General features: G+C 35.3%; 1 protein-coding gene across 6 annotated transcripts in view; it reads left to right on the top strand.

Moving 5' to 3' along the window:
• The window catches only part of DENND4A (DENN domain containing 4A), a 170,854-nt gene that overhangs the window by 64,004 nt on the left and 89,558 nt on the right, over nt 1-17,292 (top strand). For all 6 annotated transcript variants that reach the window (XM_053593949.1, XM_053593948.1, XM_053593946.1 and 3 more), the window contains 4 exons: nt 2,709-2,958; nt 9,603-9,672; nt 11,143-11,312; nt 12,411-12,652. In XM_053593949.1, coding sequence (XP_053449924.1) covers nt 2,709-2,958; nt 9,603-9,672; nt 11,143-11,312; nt 12,411-12,652 — 732 coding nt within the window. The remainder of the gene's footprint in view (nt 1-2,708; nt 2,959-9,602; nt 9,673-11,142; nt 11,313-12,410; nt 12,653-17,292) is intronic.

Below are 17,292 nucleotides of genomic sequence, written 5' to 3'. Positions count from 1 at the left end.
CTATAGGAGAGTGCCACAATGCACCTCTAATTTTTTCTAATTTTAGTGGAGACAAGGTCAGGCTGACCCTTGAACCCCTGAACTAAAGAGATCCTCCCACTTTGGCCTCGCAGAGTGCTAGGATTACAGGCGTAAGCTCTACACTTGGTTGTAATTAAAGTATGAGAAAATGAAAGTTTTTAAGTATGTTATAATGATCATTACAGATGGATTCTTAACTGTGTGCATCAAACAAGGATCTTGGGTATAATTAGAACTTTACTTAGGCTACGATATTAAACTTAGGGTATATATATATATCATCTTTATTGAGATATAATTCCCATATACAATCCACACATTTAAAGTATGCATTTCAATGGCTTTTAGAGGACTGTCCATATTCAGTCATATAATATGAAAAATAGTTTTAACTAACAATGGCTGGATACTTTACAGACAGCCTTTGTTTTTAGGCAACCATCAACAACACAATAAATTTCAGACCGTTTTTTTTTTGTTTTGCAGTTTTTGGCCAGGGCTGGGTTTGAACCCACCACCTCGGGTATATGGGGCTGGCACCCTACTCCTTGAGCCACAGGCACCACTCCAATTTCAGACCATTTTTATTATGCCAAAAGAAAACCCTGTATTCATTAGTAGTCACTGTCTAATTACCCCCTTAGCCTTTGGCAAACAGAGTCTACTTTCTGTCTCTGTGAATTTGCCTATTCTGGACATTTCATATGAATGCAGTCATGCTGTATATGGTCTTTTGTGGCTTCTTTCACTAAACATAATTTTTTCAGGATTCATCCATGTTATAGTATGAATCAGTACTTTATTCTTTTTTATGGCTAAATATTCCATCATATAGATATACCAAAATTTATTCATTTATTTGTTCATAGTTTTTTTTTAACCTTTTGACTGTTATGGATAATGTTGCTCTGAATATTCATGTGCAAGGTTTTACGTGAACATATTTTCATTTTCTTGTGGATAAGTTAGGAGTGGAATTGTTGGATCACATGGTAATTGTGTGTTTAATCTTTTGAGGAGCTTCTAGACTGTTTTTCAAAGCAGCTGCACCATATTGCCTTCCCACCAGTGGCGCTTGAGGGTTCAATTTCTCCACATCCTGTCTGGATTTCGTATTATCATTTTGATTATAGCTGTCCTAGGGGGTATGAAATGATATCTCATTGTGGTCTTGGTTTGCATTCACCTGATGGCTAATGATGTTGAACATCTTTTCATGTGCTTTTTGGCAACTTTGTATATCAGTGGAGAAATGTCTATTCAGATTCTTTACCAAGTTTTTAATTGGATTGTCTTTTTATTGTTGAGCTACAGGAGTTCGTATGTATTCTAAATATAGTCTTTTATAATGTTTTATGATTTAAAACATTTCCTCCCATTCCATGGGTTGTCTGTTTCTTTATGGGATCCTTTAAAGCCCAAATATTTAGGTTTTATAGCTGAGTAGTGCTAGCCTCAGAGGGGTTAAGTAACTGTGTAAGGTAATGCAGCTACCCTGTTTCCCCAAAAATAAGACATCCTCTGAAAATAAGACCTACTTACAGGAAAGATAAGACGTCCCCTGAAAATAAGACCTAGCACATCTTTGGGAGCACACCTTAAAATAAGACACTGTCTTATTTTCGGGGAAACAGAGTAGTAACAGGCAGTAGGAATTTGAACTAACCTCTTTGCACTTAGGTGCCTTTTTTAAGTTAAAAAGAAACACCCAACAAAACAAATAAAAAAGAATAATAATAAGCACGTAAGCTAACATTAGTGTTAACAAAGTTGCTATGATTAAGCATCAAGTTTAGCTTTAAATTTTCAAAATAAAATGTTGAGGGAAATTATTTTTTTAATTTGATGATAGCCAGGACAAGAAGAGAAATTATAACTTAGAAGTAATTTGACCAATTTCTGGCACTAAATTTTATTTGTATAATTGGATTTTATATAAGGGAATGTTGATTGATAATGAAGACACCCCCTGATATAATAATTTTCATAGCAAATGTAGAAACATTTAATGTAGTAAAACTTTAAATTTATTTTTGACTAATACCAAGGACTTATCATTAAAGTACGAGTCAGTGAATTCTGTGAGAGAATAAGCTAGTATTATTTAAGCATGACGTTTTCTTGGTATCCTCAAGTGCTTTAAGTATTTAGAAAAAATGGATGCCAGGCCTAATATCTTACCCAGACTTTTGATTAAAGATAGATTTGAGGTTGTAGTTTCTTAACCTAAAACGGTCTCTTAAAGCTGAGGGAAGTATTAGAGATAAAAGCTTGCAAGCAGGTGTTATACTGTGAGCAAGTAACCTTTTGTAAAATTTTAATTTTGGCCAAAATACAATTTGCTTTTCTAAAAAAGATGCTTAGTTTTAGAGACAAAAATATAAATAATAATTCTATTAAATGGATGCTAAAACAAGTGTCTTTGCATTTAATTGTTGCCATTCTCTGGTTATGTTAACACAAAGGTTTATGTGAATTTTCCCTTACATTGTGTTTTTGACAGAGAAAGGAATTATTCTTTAATTTTATACAAGACTTTGTAATTCAAACGTGCAATAAAATTGGAATATTGTTACCTTACTGCTACATTTAAGGATCAGTTTGTAATACCTAAGACTATGATGTTGAACATCTTTTTGATGGTGCTTTGTGTATTAGAGTGCTTATTATTATAATTTACTTTTTAGAGTTTTATATGACTGGAAAGAAAGATTGAAACAGGGTTGTGAAATTATTCAGAGTACTCCCCATGGGCGCCCTGCAAATATTAGTGGCAGTACCTCATCACAAAGAATTTATATCACTTACCGAAGAGCCTCTGAAAACATGACTCAGAATACGTTGGCTGTCACAGATATATGTATTATCATACCCAGTAAAGGAGAAACTCCACCACACACATTCTGCAAAGTTGACAAGAATCTCAATAACAGTATGGTAAGTGACAATTTTGAACTGATAAAATTAAAACACTGATGAAAAGAGCATAATTTTAAATAAATCCTTTTTTGAAAACAGAATAGCACAATTAGAGAATTGAAAAATATGTTTCTAGAGATTTTAGAGATTTTATTTTTTAGAAAGTACGTTAGTTGTAGTTTGAAAAGAAAGTATATCAAAAACTTTTTCATTTTTTAATTAAAAAAATAACTTTTTCCCCTTTCAAAAGCAATACAGTAGCTCTGGCTTTCTCCCCCTTATGTACTAGATCCCATTCCAGACACTGTTTGAGGATGCTTTAGCAGTCCTCTTCCTTTTTTGTGAATCATTAGTCCCCCCAGCACATAAAAGTATGGATTATTTCCTCCAGCACATAAAAGTATGTTGTGAGATCTCCTATCTGTATAAAACTTCTTGACCTCTTTTTTCCCTTCTCCAATTGCCACATTTTGTTGTTCTTTTTTACTGTCTTTTTTTTTTTTTTTATTGTTGGGGGATTCATCGAGGGTACAATAAGCCAGGTTACGCTGATTGCATTTGTTAGGTAAAGTGCCTCTTGCAATCATGTCTCATTTTGTTGTTCTTTACAATAAAAATTCGCAAAAGAGTTGAGTATGTTCTCTCTCATTCTTTTTGTTGCTCTTTCCAGTCAGCCTTTTGTCTATCATTTCGCCAAAATTTCTTTTGTTGTTAAATTCAACAATTCATCTTAATTTTTTAGTGGGTTTTGACATAAGTGATTATTTCTTCCTTCTTGAAATAGTGTCAGGTAGAAAGAATGTATTCTCTTGGACAGTGCCTGTGGCTCAGTGAGTTGGGTGCCAGCCCCATATACCAAGGGTGGCGGGTTCGAACCTGGCCCCGGCCAAACTACAGCAAAAAATAGCCATAGCGTATTCCCAGCTACTCGGGAGGCTGAGGCAAGAGAATCGCCTAAGCCCAAGAGCTGGAGGTTGCTGTGACCTGTATGCTACAGCACTCCACCGAGGGTGACAAAGTGAGACTCTGTCTCTTAAAAAAAAAAAAAAAGAATGCATTCTCTTCTTAGGTACTCTTTTGCTTTTTCCTCCTACCCTACTAATCATTCCTTTTCTCTTTTCACAACTTAACTCCTGATGTGCCTCTCCAAACCTGCTTTATTCCCATAGTCTTCTGTGTCTAGCCAATGTACATTCTTCTCGTTACTCAAACTTAAAAACCTTGAAGCAATCCTAATTTTTCTCTCCTTCCTCTTCTACTTCTTATTCAGTTCTTCTCTAAACTCTGTTAACTCTAATTTTAAAACCTATCTTGAATATGACCACCTCTCGACCTATCACTATGACCTTTGTTCAAGCCATAATCACCTTTTGATGGGATTATTTGCAGTAGTTTCCTAATTCTGAGGTAAAGCAAACTTTTTCTTTAAGGAGCTGGATAAAAAATTAGATTTTACTGGTCATATACACTCTCTGTCTCATACTCATCTGCCGTATTTTTAAAAAACCATCTAAAAATGTAAAAACCATTCTTAGTTTAGGTACACACAAACAGGCTGTTGGCCAGTTATAGTGAGACTCTTGTCTCAAAAAATATAAATAAATAAATAATAAACTATTATTTATCTTTTAATCTAGCAGCATGAGATACTAAAGTTCTACATGAAACAAAAAGAGGAAGAACTGGGGAGTATTGATATGTGGCTAGATACAATGCAAATTTTAGGACCCTAAATATATTTTTAACCCCCTCAGTAAGATAGCAAAATTGATTTGTATTGTGTTGTGATTAAAATCAGTATAGCCTAATGGTTCAGAGCAGTCTCTGGTTCTAGGGAGGCTGGATATAAATCCTGTCTCTAACATTTACTAGCTCTGTGGCCTAGGGCAAGTAACCTCTTTGTGCCTCAGTTTCATAATTGTAAAATGAGGATGACATGTAACTTACAGGTTATCATGAAAATTAAATGAATTTAGGACCTTGACTTAGTACATATAATAAGCAAGCACTATGTAGTGTTAGCTTCATATCTGTAAGCATCAGTCAGTCCTTTTGATGGTTAATGTAAAAATCACATTGAGACATTTTATTTTACTTTTTGTTTTTGAGACATTTTACATAAGAAAAATTAGCAATTTTAAATTAGCACTATTTAAAATGCTCAAATAGACAATTCAAAAAATAGATGTTGACAGCATCTAAATTGTATCCTAAAGAGTTATCAGCAGCTATGTGACTTCCAATTAGATGATCATTTTGGCAATAGCCATTCATATTTAAAAATGCCCTATTCTTTTGTGCCATCTTTGCACCTTATTTTGATTTGGTGATGACATGTGACAGTTGAACACACTATTGTAGTAATACCACATGTTATGATGGAGAAAGAAGATTAAGATAGCTAATAGTTTTAAAGGACTTAGATGGTAATGATAGCAATGGCAAAGAAGTGTTTTTGAACTCTTGTTATGATACAAAGTCTAGCTTAACAATTTTAGATTTGGTTTAGTATTTTGGCAAGATTACACAAGCTTACAGATAATTAACATTTTTCCACTTGTGAGTTTCCCTGTATTTTGGGATGTGTTGGTTTTTTGATGAAAGTAGTTGACATTGTCATTAGAACCATTTCTGGGTCTCATTAATTAATCAAGGTGTTCTAGCTAGACTTACCGCATTGAAACTAAAACCAGAGACATGAGTTTCTATTTTTCTTTACCCTGAAACATTGATACCAGTATTGTCAGCTTTTACTCTCCACTAAAGAGAATAAAGAGACATTGTAACACAGTATGAATTGCATGGACTCCAACTAAACTGACTGGTTTGAATCCCAGATGTATATCCTGGGATACCTTGATGTGTATTCCTTGATTCTTTGTGCCTCAGTTTCCTTATTCATGAAATGGGGATAAAATAGTACTTTATTTCACAAATTTTTTTTGCAGATTAAATGAATTAACGTTTGTAAAGAATTTAGGACAGTGTCTGGCTCATAGGAATACCATTTAAACATTAACTATTTTTACTTCTTTGTTTAATTCTACTTGCCTGGTCCCTTTTTTGTGTATTTAAAGTCTGAGGAAGAGCTTTCTTTATTCTATTTGTGTCCAGTCTTTAAGCTTAAGTATTTTTTAAGAAACATTAAAGAAATAAAAAAAGCCTCTTAGGCTGGGTTTGGTGAATCACCCATATAATCTCAGCACTGTGGGAGGCTGAGGTAGGAGGATAGTTTGAGGCCAGAAGTTAGAGACCACCCTGTCCCTGCCAAAAATTGAAAAGAAAATTAGCCACGTAATGTGGTTCCCACCAGTTTTTCAGGAGGCTGAGGCAGGAAGATCAACATGAGTTTGAGATTGCAGTGAGCTATAGTGACACCACTACTATCTAATATGGGTAACAGAGAAGACCGTGAATCAAAAACATTTTTGAAAAAGGAATCAGAGGCTCAGCACCTACAGCTCAAGCGGCTAAGGCACCAGCCACATATACCAGAGCTGGTGGGCTCAAATCCAGCCCAGGCCTGCCAAACAACAATGACAACTACAACCAAAAAAATAGCCAGGCATTGTGTTGGGCATCTGTAGTCCCAGCTACTTGGGAGGCTGAGGCAAGAGACTCGCTTAAGCCTAGGAGTTGGAGGTTGCTGTGAGCTGTGATGTCACGGCACTCTACCCAGGACAACAGCTTGAGGCTCTGTCGCCAAAAAAAAAGGAATCAGAAAGTGATTGGGATTCAATTATCGACTTGATGCCTAGGAATCTATAGTTTACTTTTGTTGTGGGAGATTAGGCAGTTTGAATGAAACCCCTATTAGGTTTCTAAAGAAGGAGAAACAACAACAGTCTAATGAACAAGTGTATTGAATCTTTCTGCAAAGTTTCTGCATGATTTTTGTACTAGGTTTACAGCTTTAGCATCCAAAAGTATCCCTGAACTCTCCAACTCATGTTAAGTTTATAGAAAGAGTTTTCAAGAATTATTTCATTTTTTAAACCTTGGACCATAAGCCATAAATGATTTAGACTTTGATTTGATATTGGAATAGGATCATAATATTTTAGAGCTGGATAAGAACTTTAGAGTCTCCATGTAATCTAAAAATGCAGAAATTTTGTAGTTAAGGATGGTTAGTTTGGGTAGATTAAAGTGACTTGCTTTAATTCATATAGCTAATTCTTAACAAATTTGGGACTATCTCCTCAAGTTTTTTGTCTTGTTTTGTTTTTATTTTTTGAGATGGTCTTGCTCTGTCACCCAGGCTGGAGTGCAGTGGTGCATCACATCACACTGTAACTTTGGATTTGGGGGCTCAAGTGATTCACTCACCTCAGTCTCCCGAGTAGCTGGTGCTGCAGGCATGTACCACTATACCTGGCTAATTTTTCTTGCTTTTTGTAGAGCTAGAGCCTCACTGTGTTGCCTAGGCTTGTCTCAAACTCTTGGCCTCAAATGAACCTCATGCCTTGGCCTTCCAAAGTGCTAGGATTATAGGTGTGAGTCACCATGCTTTGGTCAGGACAATTAGTATAGCCTTCTCTGGGGAGGAAACGTTTGAGCAAAGACCTAATAAAATGAGAGAGTAGACACAGGAAACAAAGTGTAAAGCAGTGGTTCTCAACCTTCCTAATGCCGTAACCCTTTAATACGGTTCCTCATGTTGTGGAGACCCCCAACCATAAAATTATTTTTGTTGCTACTTCATAACTGTAATTTTGCTACTGTTATGAATCGTAATGTAAATATCTGATATGCAGGATGTTTTTAGGCGACCTCTGTGAAAGGGTCGTTCAACCCCCAAAGGGGTCGCAACCCATAGGTTGAGAACCGCTGGTGTAAAGGCTCTGACCTAGATGTATATTTGGTATGTTTGAGAAAAGGCAGGAAGGCCAGTGAGGTTGGAAATGTGGTAACAAGCTACAGAGATCAGATTATGTAGGACTCTGTGGCTTAGTGTAGGGAGTTTGGGTTTTATTTTTTATCTGACAGGAAGCCACTTAAGAATGACATGATCTGATTTACATCTTAGTAGGCTCACTTTGGCTATGGAGAATAGACTATTGAGAAACAAGACAGGAAACTATAGCAGTGGTCCAAGTGAAAAACAGGGATTCCTTGATCCAGAGTAGTAGTGGTGAAGACAGTACAAAGTGACCAGATTCAAGGTAGATTGTGAAAGTAGAATTGAAAGAATCTGCAGATGGATTGGATATGGTATATGAGACAAAGAGAAAAGTCAAGAGTAACTTCAGAGTTTTGAGACAGACTTTTGGGATTGAGTAAATGATGGGGCCATTTCCTGAGGTGGGAAATGTTAAAAATGAAATGGAAAAATGTTAAATTTTACTTCTGAAAGAGAAGTAGATATGACTCTAATAAAACGCTGACAAAATAACAGAGAAAAATGTCACTACATTTTAGATAATATATACTGGAGAGCTCATAGAGTTTCCATTTGTCAAGTTAGTACTTTTTAACATTGAGAGAAGAGCAAGTTTGAGAAGGACAAGACTTCTATTACAGGCATGGTGAATATGAGGTACTATTAGACGTAAAAGTATGGAATTTGAGTAGGCAGTTGGATGTGAGTTTAGAGTCGGTGGTGGTAGTGGTGGGGTTTTGCTTCTGGGGCTAGAAATGTGAGTCTCTTCTTAAAAACTAAACTATGCAGTTTAGACTGAATGTACTATAACTTCAGAAAAGGTATAGAAAAGGTAACACATTTAATGATGAGGAAAAGATAGAGGATATCACAAAGGAGACTGAGAAGGAGTAGCCAGAGATTTGATGAGGAGGGACTAGGACAATATGATACCTCAAAGCCAAGAAAGTGGTTCACAAAGGGAGTCATCACTAGTAACAAAATCTGCTAAGAAATTGAATAAAACAAAGACTAGGAATCAACTACAGTATTAGATCTGGCATCATGGAAATTGTTAAGGCATTCTTTAAGAGTGGTGAAGATTAAAGCCTGATTTGAATGAATCCAAGAGAGCCTGGGAAATAAGGAAATGGTTGTAATTAATTACTAACACAACTCTTTTTTTTTTTTTTTTTCAGTTTTTGGCTGGGACTGGATTTGAACCCACCACCTCTGGCATATGGGGCCGGTGCCCTCCTCTTTTGAGCCACATGCACTGCCTTTTTATTTATTTATTTATTTTTATTAATACAACTCTTGAGGCATAAAGAGCTGCAGAAAAATCTGGCAATATCTGGAATAGGTTGTAGAGTCAAAAGAAAGCGATGCACTTGAGTAGATAGTTTCTTAGTTTAGCATTATGCCCGAGGTTTGGATTTAGAGCAGTGGTTCTCAATCTTCCTAATGCGGTGACCCTTTAATTCAGTTCCTGTGGGTCGCAACCCACAGGTTGAGAACCACTGATTTAGAGTAAAGTCTGTCTAAATCGTGGCTTAGTTTTGGTTTAAAGGATCAAGTTTTCTTCATTGATCCTATTGATATTGCAAAGGAAAAAATGATAAGTTTTACTTCTGAAAACAGTGACTCCAATAAAATGCTGACAAAATAACCAACCAAAAAATGCTGGAAGAGAGAAATGTTACTGTATCTTAGATAATATATACTGGAGTGCTCAAAGAGATTCCTTTCATCAAATGGTACCTTTTAAATTAAATGGTATTTCTTTTTTTTTTGTATTCAGTGGGGATCGGCAGTGTACTTATGTTATAAAAAATCAGTGGCAAAGACTAATACTATATCTTACAAAGCTGGTAAGTATAATTTTTTATGGAATATTTTACATATAAATATATAAAGTTTAAAGATAAAAGCAAAACCTGCCCATGACATGTTAGTATCATGATTGGGATTACAACTCATATCTTTTTATTCTCATGTTTATTGAATGTTCAGTGGAAAATTAATTTTAAATAAAGTGGGCTTTTTAAAGTCTTAGGTTTAAATAAATAACTAATACATAGATCTTAATTCTCTTTAAATTTTTAAATCAGTAGAAATATGGATACATTTATTTTTCTTTAAGCATTTCTTTAATATTTATCTTAAATTTAGTCAAATCTATAGTTTATACATAATTGTTTTCATAATAATGAAAAACTAATTTGTAGTTTTATTATACATAGTTGAAATGTTCAGTTTCTAGAGGTATCAAAACATCAAACATACTGCTTTTATTTTCAAAGAGCAGATTTGGCCTTTTAAATAATATATTTTTAAAATTAACATCCTAGACTCAACTTTCTGTTCTACCTTTGATTTTCTTGGACTCACAATTCACTATTTCTGTGCTTACCTTAAGACTTCACTATTACCTCATGATCCGAGAGAGTAATATACAGTTAACTGTAGATCCTCATGGGACCTGCTGAGTGACTAGCATATAATTAGAGAATTTTAGAACTACTTTGGACCTTAATTTATCTAGTTTATTGCACCTTATAGACAACAAAACCTAAACCCTATAGCTATGTGATTTGTCCAGAGTTGTATAGATAGATATTAGTGGCAGAACCAACCATTCTTATTCCCCTAGTTTATCATTTTGTCTTTGTGGCATGTCTAGTGATATCTTCCACTTGACTTTAAGGAAAAAAGGTCAGGGAACTTATTTGCTGTTTCTAATTCTACAAAATACAATACAAGGCTCTGCTCCTAGGACGCCTTCAGTGAAGATGCGTGTATAATTTTCCAGACTAGTTTGCCTGACATAAAATCATAGGCCAGTGAAACTCTGTTGTCACATAATATGGGTTTATTTAGAAGTCAGGTTGGAATTAGTACTATCTGAAGACATTGTATATACTTTATGGCTATAGGATATGAATTCAAATGTGTAAAACTCCCTAAAGCAAAGTTATTGAGAGGTGATAAAGTAGATATATGCAAATAACCATATTAAAACTTTTTTAAAAATTAGTATGCTTTAACATAGTGTGACCACAAACTGAATTTTTATGGACTATGCATATTCTACAGGATTATCTTTCTCTTGTTAGCTTTAACTTAGCCTTTGTGGATGACACTTGATAAATGTTAATAGTTATAGTTATTAAGGATTAACATCTATATGAATCCTACTGAAGCATTCAGTTATTTGATGAATGTATGCAATGTTTTAGCATTTTGACTATGTGACATAATAAAGCATTTTATTATCATTGAAATGATAAACACCTGAATTCAAGAGGTTATAACCTAATACTTAATTGTTGTTCTTGTAGGTCTAATTTGTAGATATCCTCAAGAAGATTATGAGTCATTCTCACTACCAGAATCTGTTCCTTTATTTTGTTTACCAATGGGTGCAACTATTGAATGTTGGCCACCACATAGCAAATATCCTCTCCCTGTATTTTCTACATTTGTGTTAACTGGAGCCTCAGCTGAAAAGGTATATGTGTTTTAACAAATTGTATCTGCAAATTTCTTGTACATTAAAAATGTACTTGAAAAGTTTTCAGTTTTATATAATGTAAGGAATAGTAGGAAACTACCTGAATTAAATTGAATCCACTATGTATTCCTCTTCGACATGACTAATTATAATTATATCCAGAGATATATAGAAAGAGAATTTTCATTCTGTCCCATTCACCCAAATGCTTTTTTTGTGAATATAGTGAAAGAGTTTTCTCATCATCAAATAATGATCCTTCATTGGTTTGTTTTCTGATAAAGAGGCTTTGGAAATAATACAAAAGAAATTATTAAATAGATAATGCAATTTAGAATAATAGACTGTTATAGTTGGAAGGAACCTTGAAAATCAAGCCTAACATCCTTATTTTATGGATTGAGAAATTAAAGTCCAGAGAAATTCAATTAATTGCTCAAATTCGTCATTTTATTTCCTTATATAAATTTTCTCACCCCATGTTCTACTAAATAATTTTCACCCATTTTTGTATAGAATATCGGTACAATCGCTTTCACTCTTTATAAAATTAATGAATTTATTAATTTTAATTTTTTTTTTTTTTTTGAGATAGGGTTTACTCTGTCACTCTGGGTAGGGTGCTCTGGCATCATAGCTCACAGCAACCACAAATTCTTGGGCTCAAGCAATTCCCTTGCCTCAGCCTGCAAGTAACTGGGACTACAGGCACCTGTCATAATGCCCAGCTAGTTTTTTTCTATTTTTAATAGAGAGGGGGATGTCTCACTCTTACTCAGGCTGGTCTTGAACTCCTGAGCTCAAGCAATTCACCCACCTTGGCCTCTTGAGAGTGCTGGGATTATAAGTGTGAGCCACCCCCAGCAAAATGAATGAATTTAATAAAACATCTTTTCAATAAAAAAGAGACATGAGGATAGCACTATATAGTTCTTATATATGTCCTGCAGCAAGAGGGATGTTTATTCACTGCTGTGTTCCTATACCTAGCACCTTACCTGGCTCATAGCAAGCATCCATTAAATATTTAACTGATGACGCGATTTGGATTAATGATACACACTGTATTTACTAAATATATCACTTGTTTTGCAGGTCTATGGTGCTGCTATTCAGTTTTATGAACCATACTCTGAGGAGAATCTCACAGAAAAACAGAGACTTCTTTTAGGTTTAAAACCATCAGCAGATGGGAACTCTGATAGTTCGAAAACAATTCACACTAGCAAATGCATCTGTCTTCTTTCTCACTGGCCTTTTTTTGATGCATTCAGGAAGTTTCTAACTTTTTTGTATCGTTATTCCATCTCTGGACCTCATGTCCTTCCAATTGAGAAGTAAGTTAGAAGTCTTCTTGGTTCAGAATTTGACAGATATTTCCATTACGTAGTAAATTTGTAGGGTAACTGAATACATTTTATACAGAAACTAAATTTCTCAAGAGTTATATGAAATTTTTTTCCCACACTTTTTAATTTTTTATTTCAGATTAATATGAGGGTATAAACAATCAGGTTACGTAGTTGCTTTTGTAAGGTTAAAGTCCAAGTTGTTGTGTCCTTCACCCAGGAAGTGTGACCCATACTCGTGCAGTGTACCTGTTAGGTGTACACTTACCCAGCCTGTTCCTCCCCTCTACTTGAAGTTAATTGAGTATTTCTTTTAAGTGACCATGTAGTTGTTAATCTATTAGTTTCAGATTAGTACTGAGCACACGTGATGCTTGTTTTTCCGTTCTTGTGATAAGTTTGCTTAGGAGTATGGTCTAAATCCATCCAGATTGTTACAAAAGATACTCAAGAGTTATTTGAAAAAAAGAGTTTGTGTATTTCAGTCAGGTAATATTTATTTATTTCAGTCAGGTAATATTTATTTATTTTTTATTTATTGTACTTTTATAATCTTGTTGTTTTAACTTATTTTTAACTCTAATATAATGAAATAAATGTTTCATTTATTTAATGGTCTTGTGAAGTTTGGAGATCCTATTCTGGAGAAAATAGTAGAACTTTTAAACTAATTTTGTGATTTCTGTTTTACATATAACTTTATTAGGAATCTTTAAAAATATTTCTTACTGGCTCAGCGCCTGTAGCTCAGTGGCTAGGGCACTGACCACGTACACCAGAACTGGTGGGTTCAAATCCTGCCCAGGCCTGCCAAACAACAATGACAGCTACAACCAAAAAATAGCCAGGCGTTGTGGCAGGTGCCTGTAGTCCCAGTTACTTGGGAGGCTGAGGCAGAAGAATCACTTGAGCCCAGCAGTTTGAGGTTGCTGTGAGCTGTAATGCTACAGCACTCTACCGAGGGCAACACAACCTGTGTCTCAAAAAAAATTTTTTTTCTTACTATTTTTAGATTTGAATTTAAAGGAAAAATTAGATGAATACATGCTTTTTCTTTTTAACAATTTTAGTGATTTAGCTTAAGATTAGTAAAATAATTTTTTTTTTTTTTTTGAGATAGAGTCTCAACTTTGTCACCCCCCGTAGTGCCATGTATCATAGCTCACAGCAACCTCAGGCTCTTGGGCTCAAGCGATTCTCTTACCTCAGCCTCCCAAGTAGCTGGACTACAGGCATTCACCACAATGCCTGGCTGTTTTTGGTTGTAGCCATCATTCCTGTTTAGTAGGCCTGGGCTGGACTTGAACCCACCAGCCTCGGTGCATGAAAGTAAGACTTGATGTAAATGAGATGTAAATATCTTCATTGTCGGCTGGGTGCGGTAGCTCCCACCTGTAACCCTAAAACTCTGGGAAGCCAAAGTAGGAGGACCCTTTGAGCTCAGGAGTTCAAGACTAACCTGAGTAAAAGCAAGACCCCCATCTCTGCTAAAAATAGAAAAACTAGGTGGGCATTGTGGTGGGCACCTATAGTCCTAGTTACTTGTGAGGCTGAGGCAAGAGGATCTCTTGAGCCTAGGCGTTTGAGGTTGATGGTGAGCTATGACATTAGGACCCTCTACCAAGGGTGACATAGTGATACTCTGTTTCAAAACAACATAAATAAATAAATAAATATCTTCTTTGTCTATTTGACTATTGTTTATTTTATACTGCTTATCACTTAAAGTGCTTTTGTATCTGTAATCAAAATTTTCTGACTTTAATGACAATTGGGAAGTGATAGAATTATCATGAGAGCATTTAGTATATAATGTTACTCTTTAATTTTTCCTTGCTCTTTTCTATTGTTATCTCAGTATTCTAATTCAGCAGTTCTCAAATTTTTGTCTCAGAACTCCTTTTTATTCTTAAAAAATGAGGGCCCTTAAGAGCTTTTCTCTGTGCCTTTTATCTGTCATTATTTACTATAATAGAAATTATTGCAATACAGTGTAGAGAGTGTATAGGGTTATAGTGTGTTAATTTCAGTGCATGTATGCACAGTATAATGATCAAATCAAGGTAATTACCATATCCATCACTTTAAACATTTACCATTTTTTTGGTGTGGTGATAGCATTCAAAATCTTTTCTTCTAGCCATCTTGAAACATATACTACTTTGTTATTTGCTATAGTCACCCTGCTGTGCAATAGAACACTAGAATTTATTCTTCCTAAGTGTGACTTTGTACCCATTAACTAACCTCTCATGGTCCACCCACTGCCCATAGTCTCTGATAAACCACTATTCAATTCTGTTTCTAGAAAATCAACATTTTTAGATTTTACATATGATTGAGATCACGGGATATTTGTCTTTCTGTACCTGGCATATTTCACTTACCATAATGCTGTCCAGGTTCTTCTATGTTGTCATAAATGACAGGATTTTATTTTGCTTTATGGCTGAATAGTGTTTTATTGCATATATAGCATGTGCCTTATTTTTTTATCCATTCATCTGTAGATGAGCATTTAGATTGATTCCATTATGTTGGTTATTATGAAGAATGCTGCAGTGATGCAAAGATATCTCTTTGATGTATTGATTTTATTTTCTTTGGATATATACCCAGTGAGGGAATTGCTGGATCAGTTTAGTATTTTTTTTGTGATTTTTGGCCGGGGCTGGGTTTGAACCCGCCACCTCTGGCATATGGGACCGGCGCCCTACTCCTTGAGCCACAGGCACTGCCCGGATCAGTTTAGTTTTAAAGCAATAAACCCATTACTTGTTACATCAGAAATAATTTTTTGAGAAATTCCAAAACAAAAAAATTTAGCGAAGAGAGGGGCATTGTTTGACCTTTTTTTTTTTTTTGAGACAGAGTCTCACCATGTCGCCCTGGGTAGAGTGCCATGGTATCACAGCTCATAGCAACCTCAAACTCTTGGGCTTAAGCGATTCTCTTGCCTCAGCCTCCCAAGTAGCTGGGACTACAGGCGCCCGCCACAATGCCCAGCTATTTTTTTGTTGCAGTTTGGCTGGGGCTGGGTTTGAACCCACCACCCTAGGTATATGGGGCCGGTGCCCTCACTGAGCCACAGGCGCCACCTTTTTTTTTTTCTTTTTAAAACCCATCTTCCTACACACTGATTTTTTTTTTTTACGTTTTTGCACATTTCTAATGCCTGGTTTAGTTGAACATATCTGGGTTCCATATAAGGTTCTTCATTTAATCTATTGCAGTAGTTGTTTTGGTGACATACACAAAGAAAGTCTGGCCTCACAAGGAAATGTAGATACAAAAAAGAGGGATTTTGAGTAGTCTTTTCAGAAAAATTATGGATATTCTTATTTGACACTGTACATACACTTCCTGTGGGTTGCGACCCACAGGTTGAGAACCGCTGGTATAGCATTATACATTGGTGATTTGAAAACTACTGGTTCACTGAGTTAAGCATATCTTCCAAATGTAGACATATTTCACCATCAGTATAAAATTATATTTGTTAATATCTGTACCTATCTTATCAGAAAAGTTTTTGAGTATTGGGAAGCTGTCAAGCTTATGGTGGCAAAATTCTAATTTTAACTTGAAAGGTTGAATTTAATTATTGATAACAAGTACTGCCAGTTATTTTCTTCAAAGCAACAGGGTCACTTTGTTCATTTCTTAAAGAAAATAAAAGAAAACAACTGTTAAATATTCAATATTGGATAACTTTAATTTGTCAGACATTTTAAACAAAAATAAAATACCTCAAATTTACTTACAACTCAGTTGCACAAGTGCTTTTTCAGAATCAAGACAACCATTGTAATTCTGTGTACAACATAAGTACTTTGTACACACTTTCCATTTCATCACATAGAATATTTTTTAAATGCACACTGTAGTCAAAATTTAATAAAATTGCCAACATTTACTATTTTGTCAAAGACATTCTTAAGTGAAATCGACATTCTTTTAATGCAATATATACCAATAAGGAATGTAACTACTAGTACAATTTGGTGCCACCTCCTTGGTTCATAGTAAGGTGCCAGCAGTTTTACCCACGGTGCTTTTGCATCATCGGTGTAAATGTCAACACTGAAAAATGCAAATGGGCCAGGTGTGGTGGCTCACACCTAGAACCCTAGCACTCTGGGAAGCCAAGGCTAGAGGATTGCTTGAGCTTGGGAGTTCTAAAATAGTCTGAGTAAGAGCAAGGCCCTGTTTGTACTAAAAATAGAAAAATTAACCAGGCATGATGGTGTGAGCCTGTAGTCCTAGCTACTCTGGAGGCTAAGGCAGGAGGATTCCTTGAGCCTAGGTTGCTGTGAGCTAGGCTGATGCCATTGCAGTCTAGCCCCCATGACAGAGTGAGACACTGTCTCAAAACAAACAAAAAAAAATGATGTCTTAGTGTTGTTATGAAAATAGTTTTGATCTTACAGATCCTTCCCGAATATCTCTTATAGGTCTTTAGGATTTATGGATCACACTTTGATTTCCACAATTCTAACTACTTTGTAATTCAAGCAGATATGTGTTCCGTGGTACACATCTCCCACTTTTTTTTTAGATAGTACCTTAATGGTAGAGACAGGTAGCTTCATGCCATTTTTGTATTTCCTGTCATGTCTAGTGGTGTC

Source organism: Nycticebus coucang, chromosome 6 (genome assembly GCF_027406575.1).
Source record: "Nycticebus coucang isolate mNycCou1 chromosome 6, mNycCou1.pri, whole genome shotgun sequence".
In the NCBI taxonomy this organism is placed as follows: Eukaryota; Metazoa; Chordata; class Mammalia; order Primates; family Lorisidae; genus Nycticebus; species Nycticebus coucang.
The sequence above is the reverse complement of the archived record's forward strand: the minus strand, read 5'-3'. Positions and strand labels throughout refer to the sequence as shown.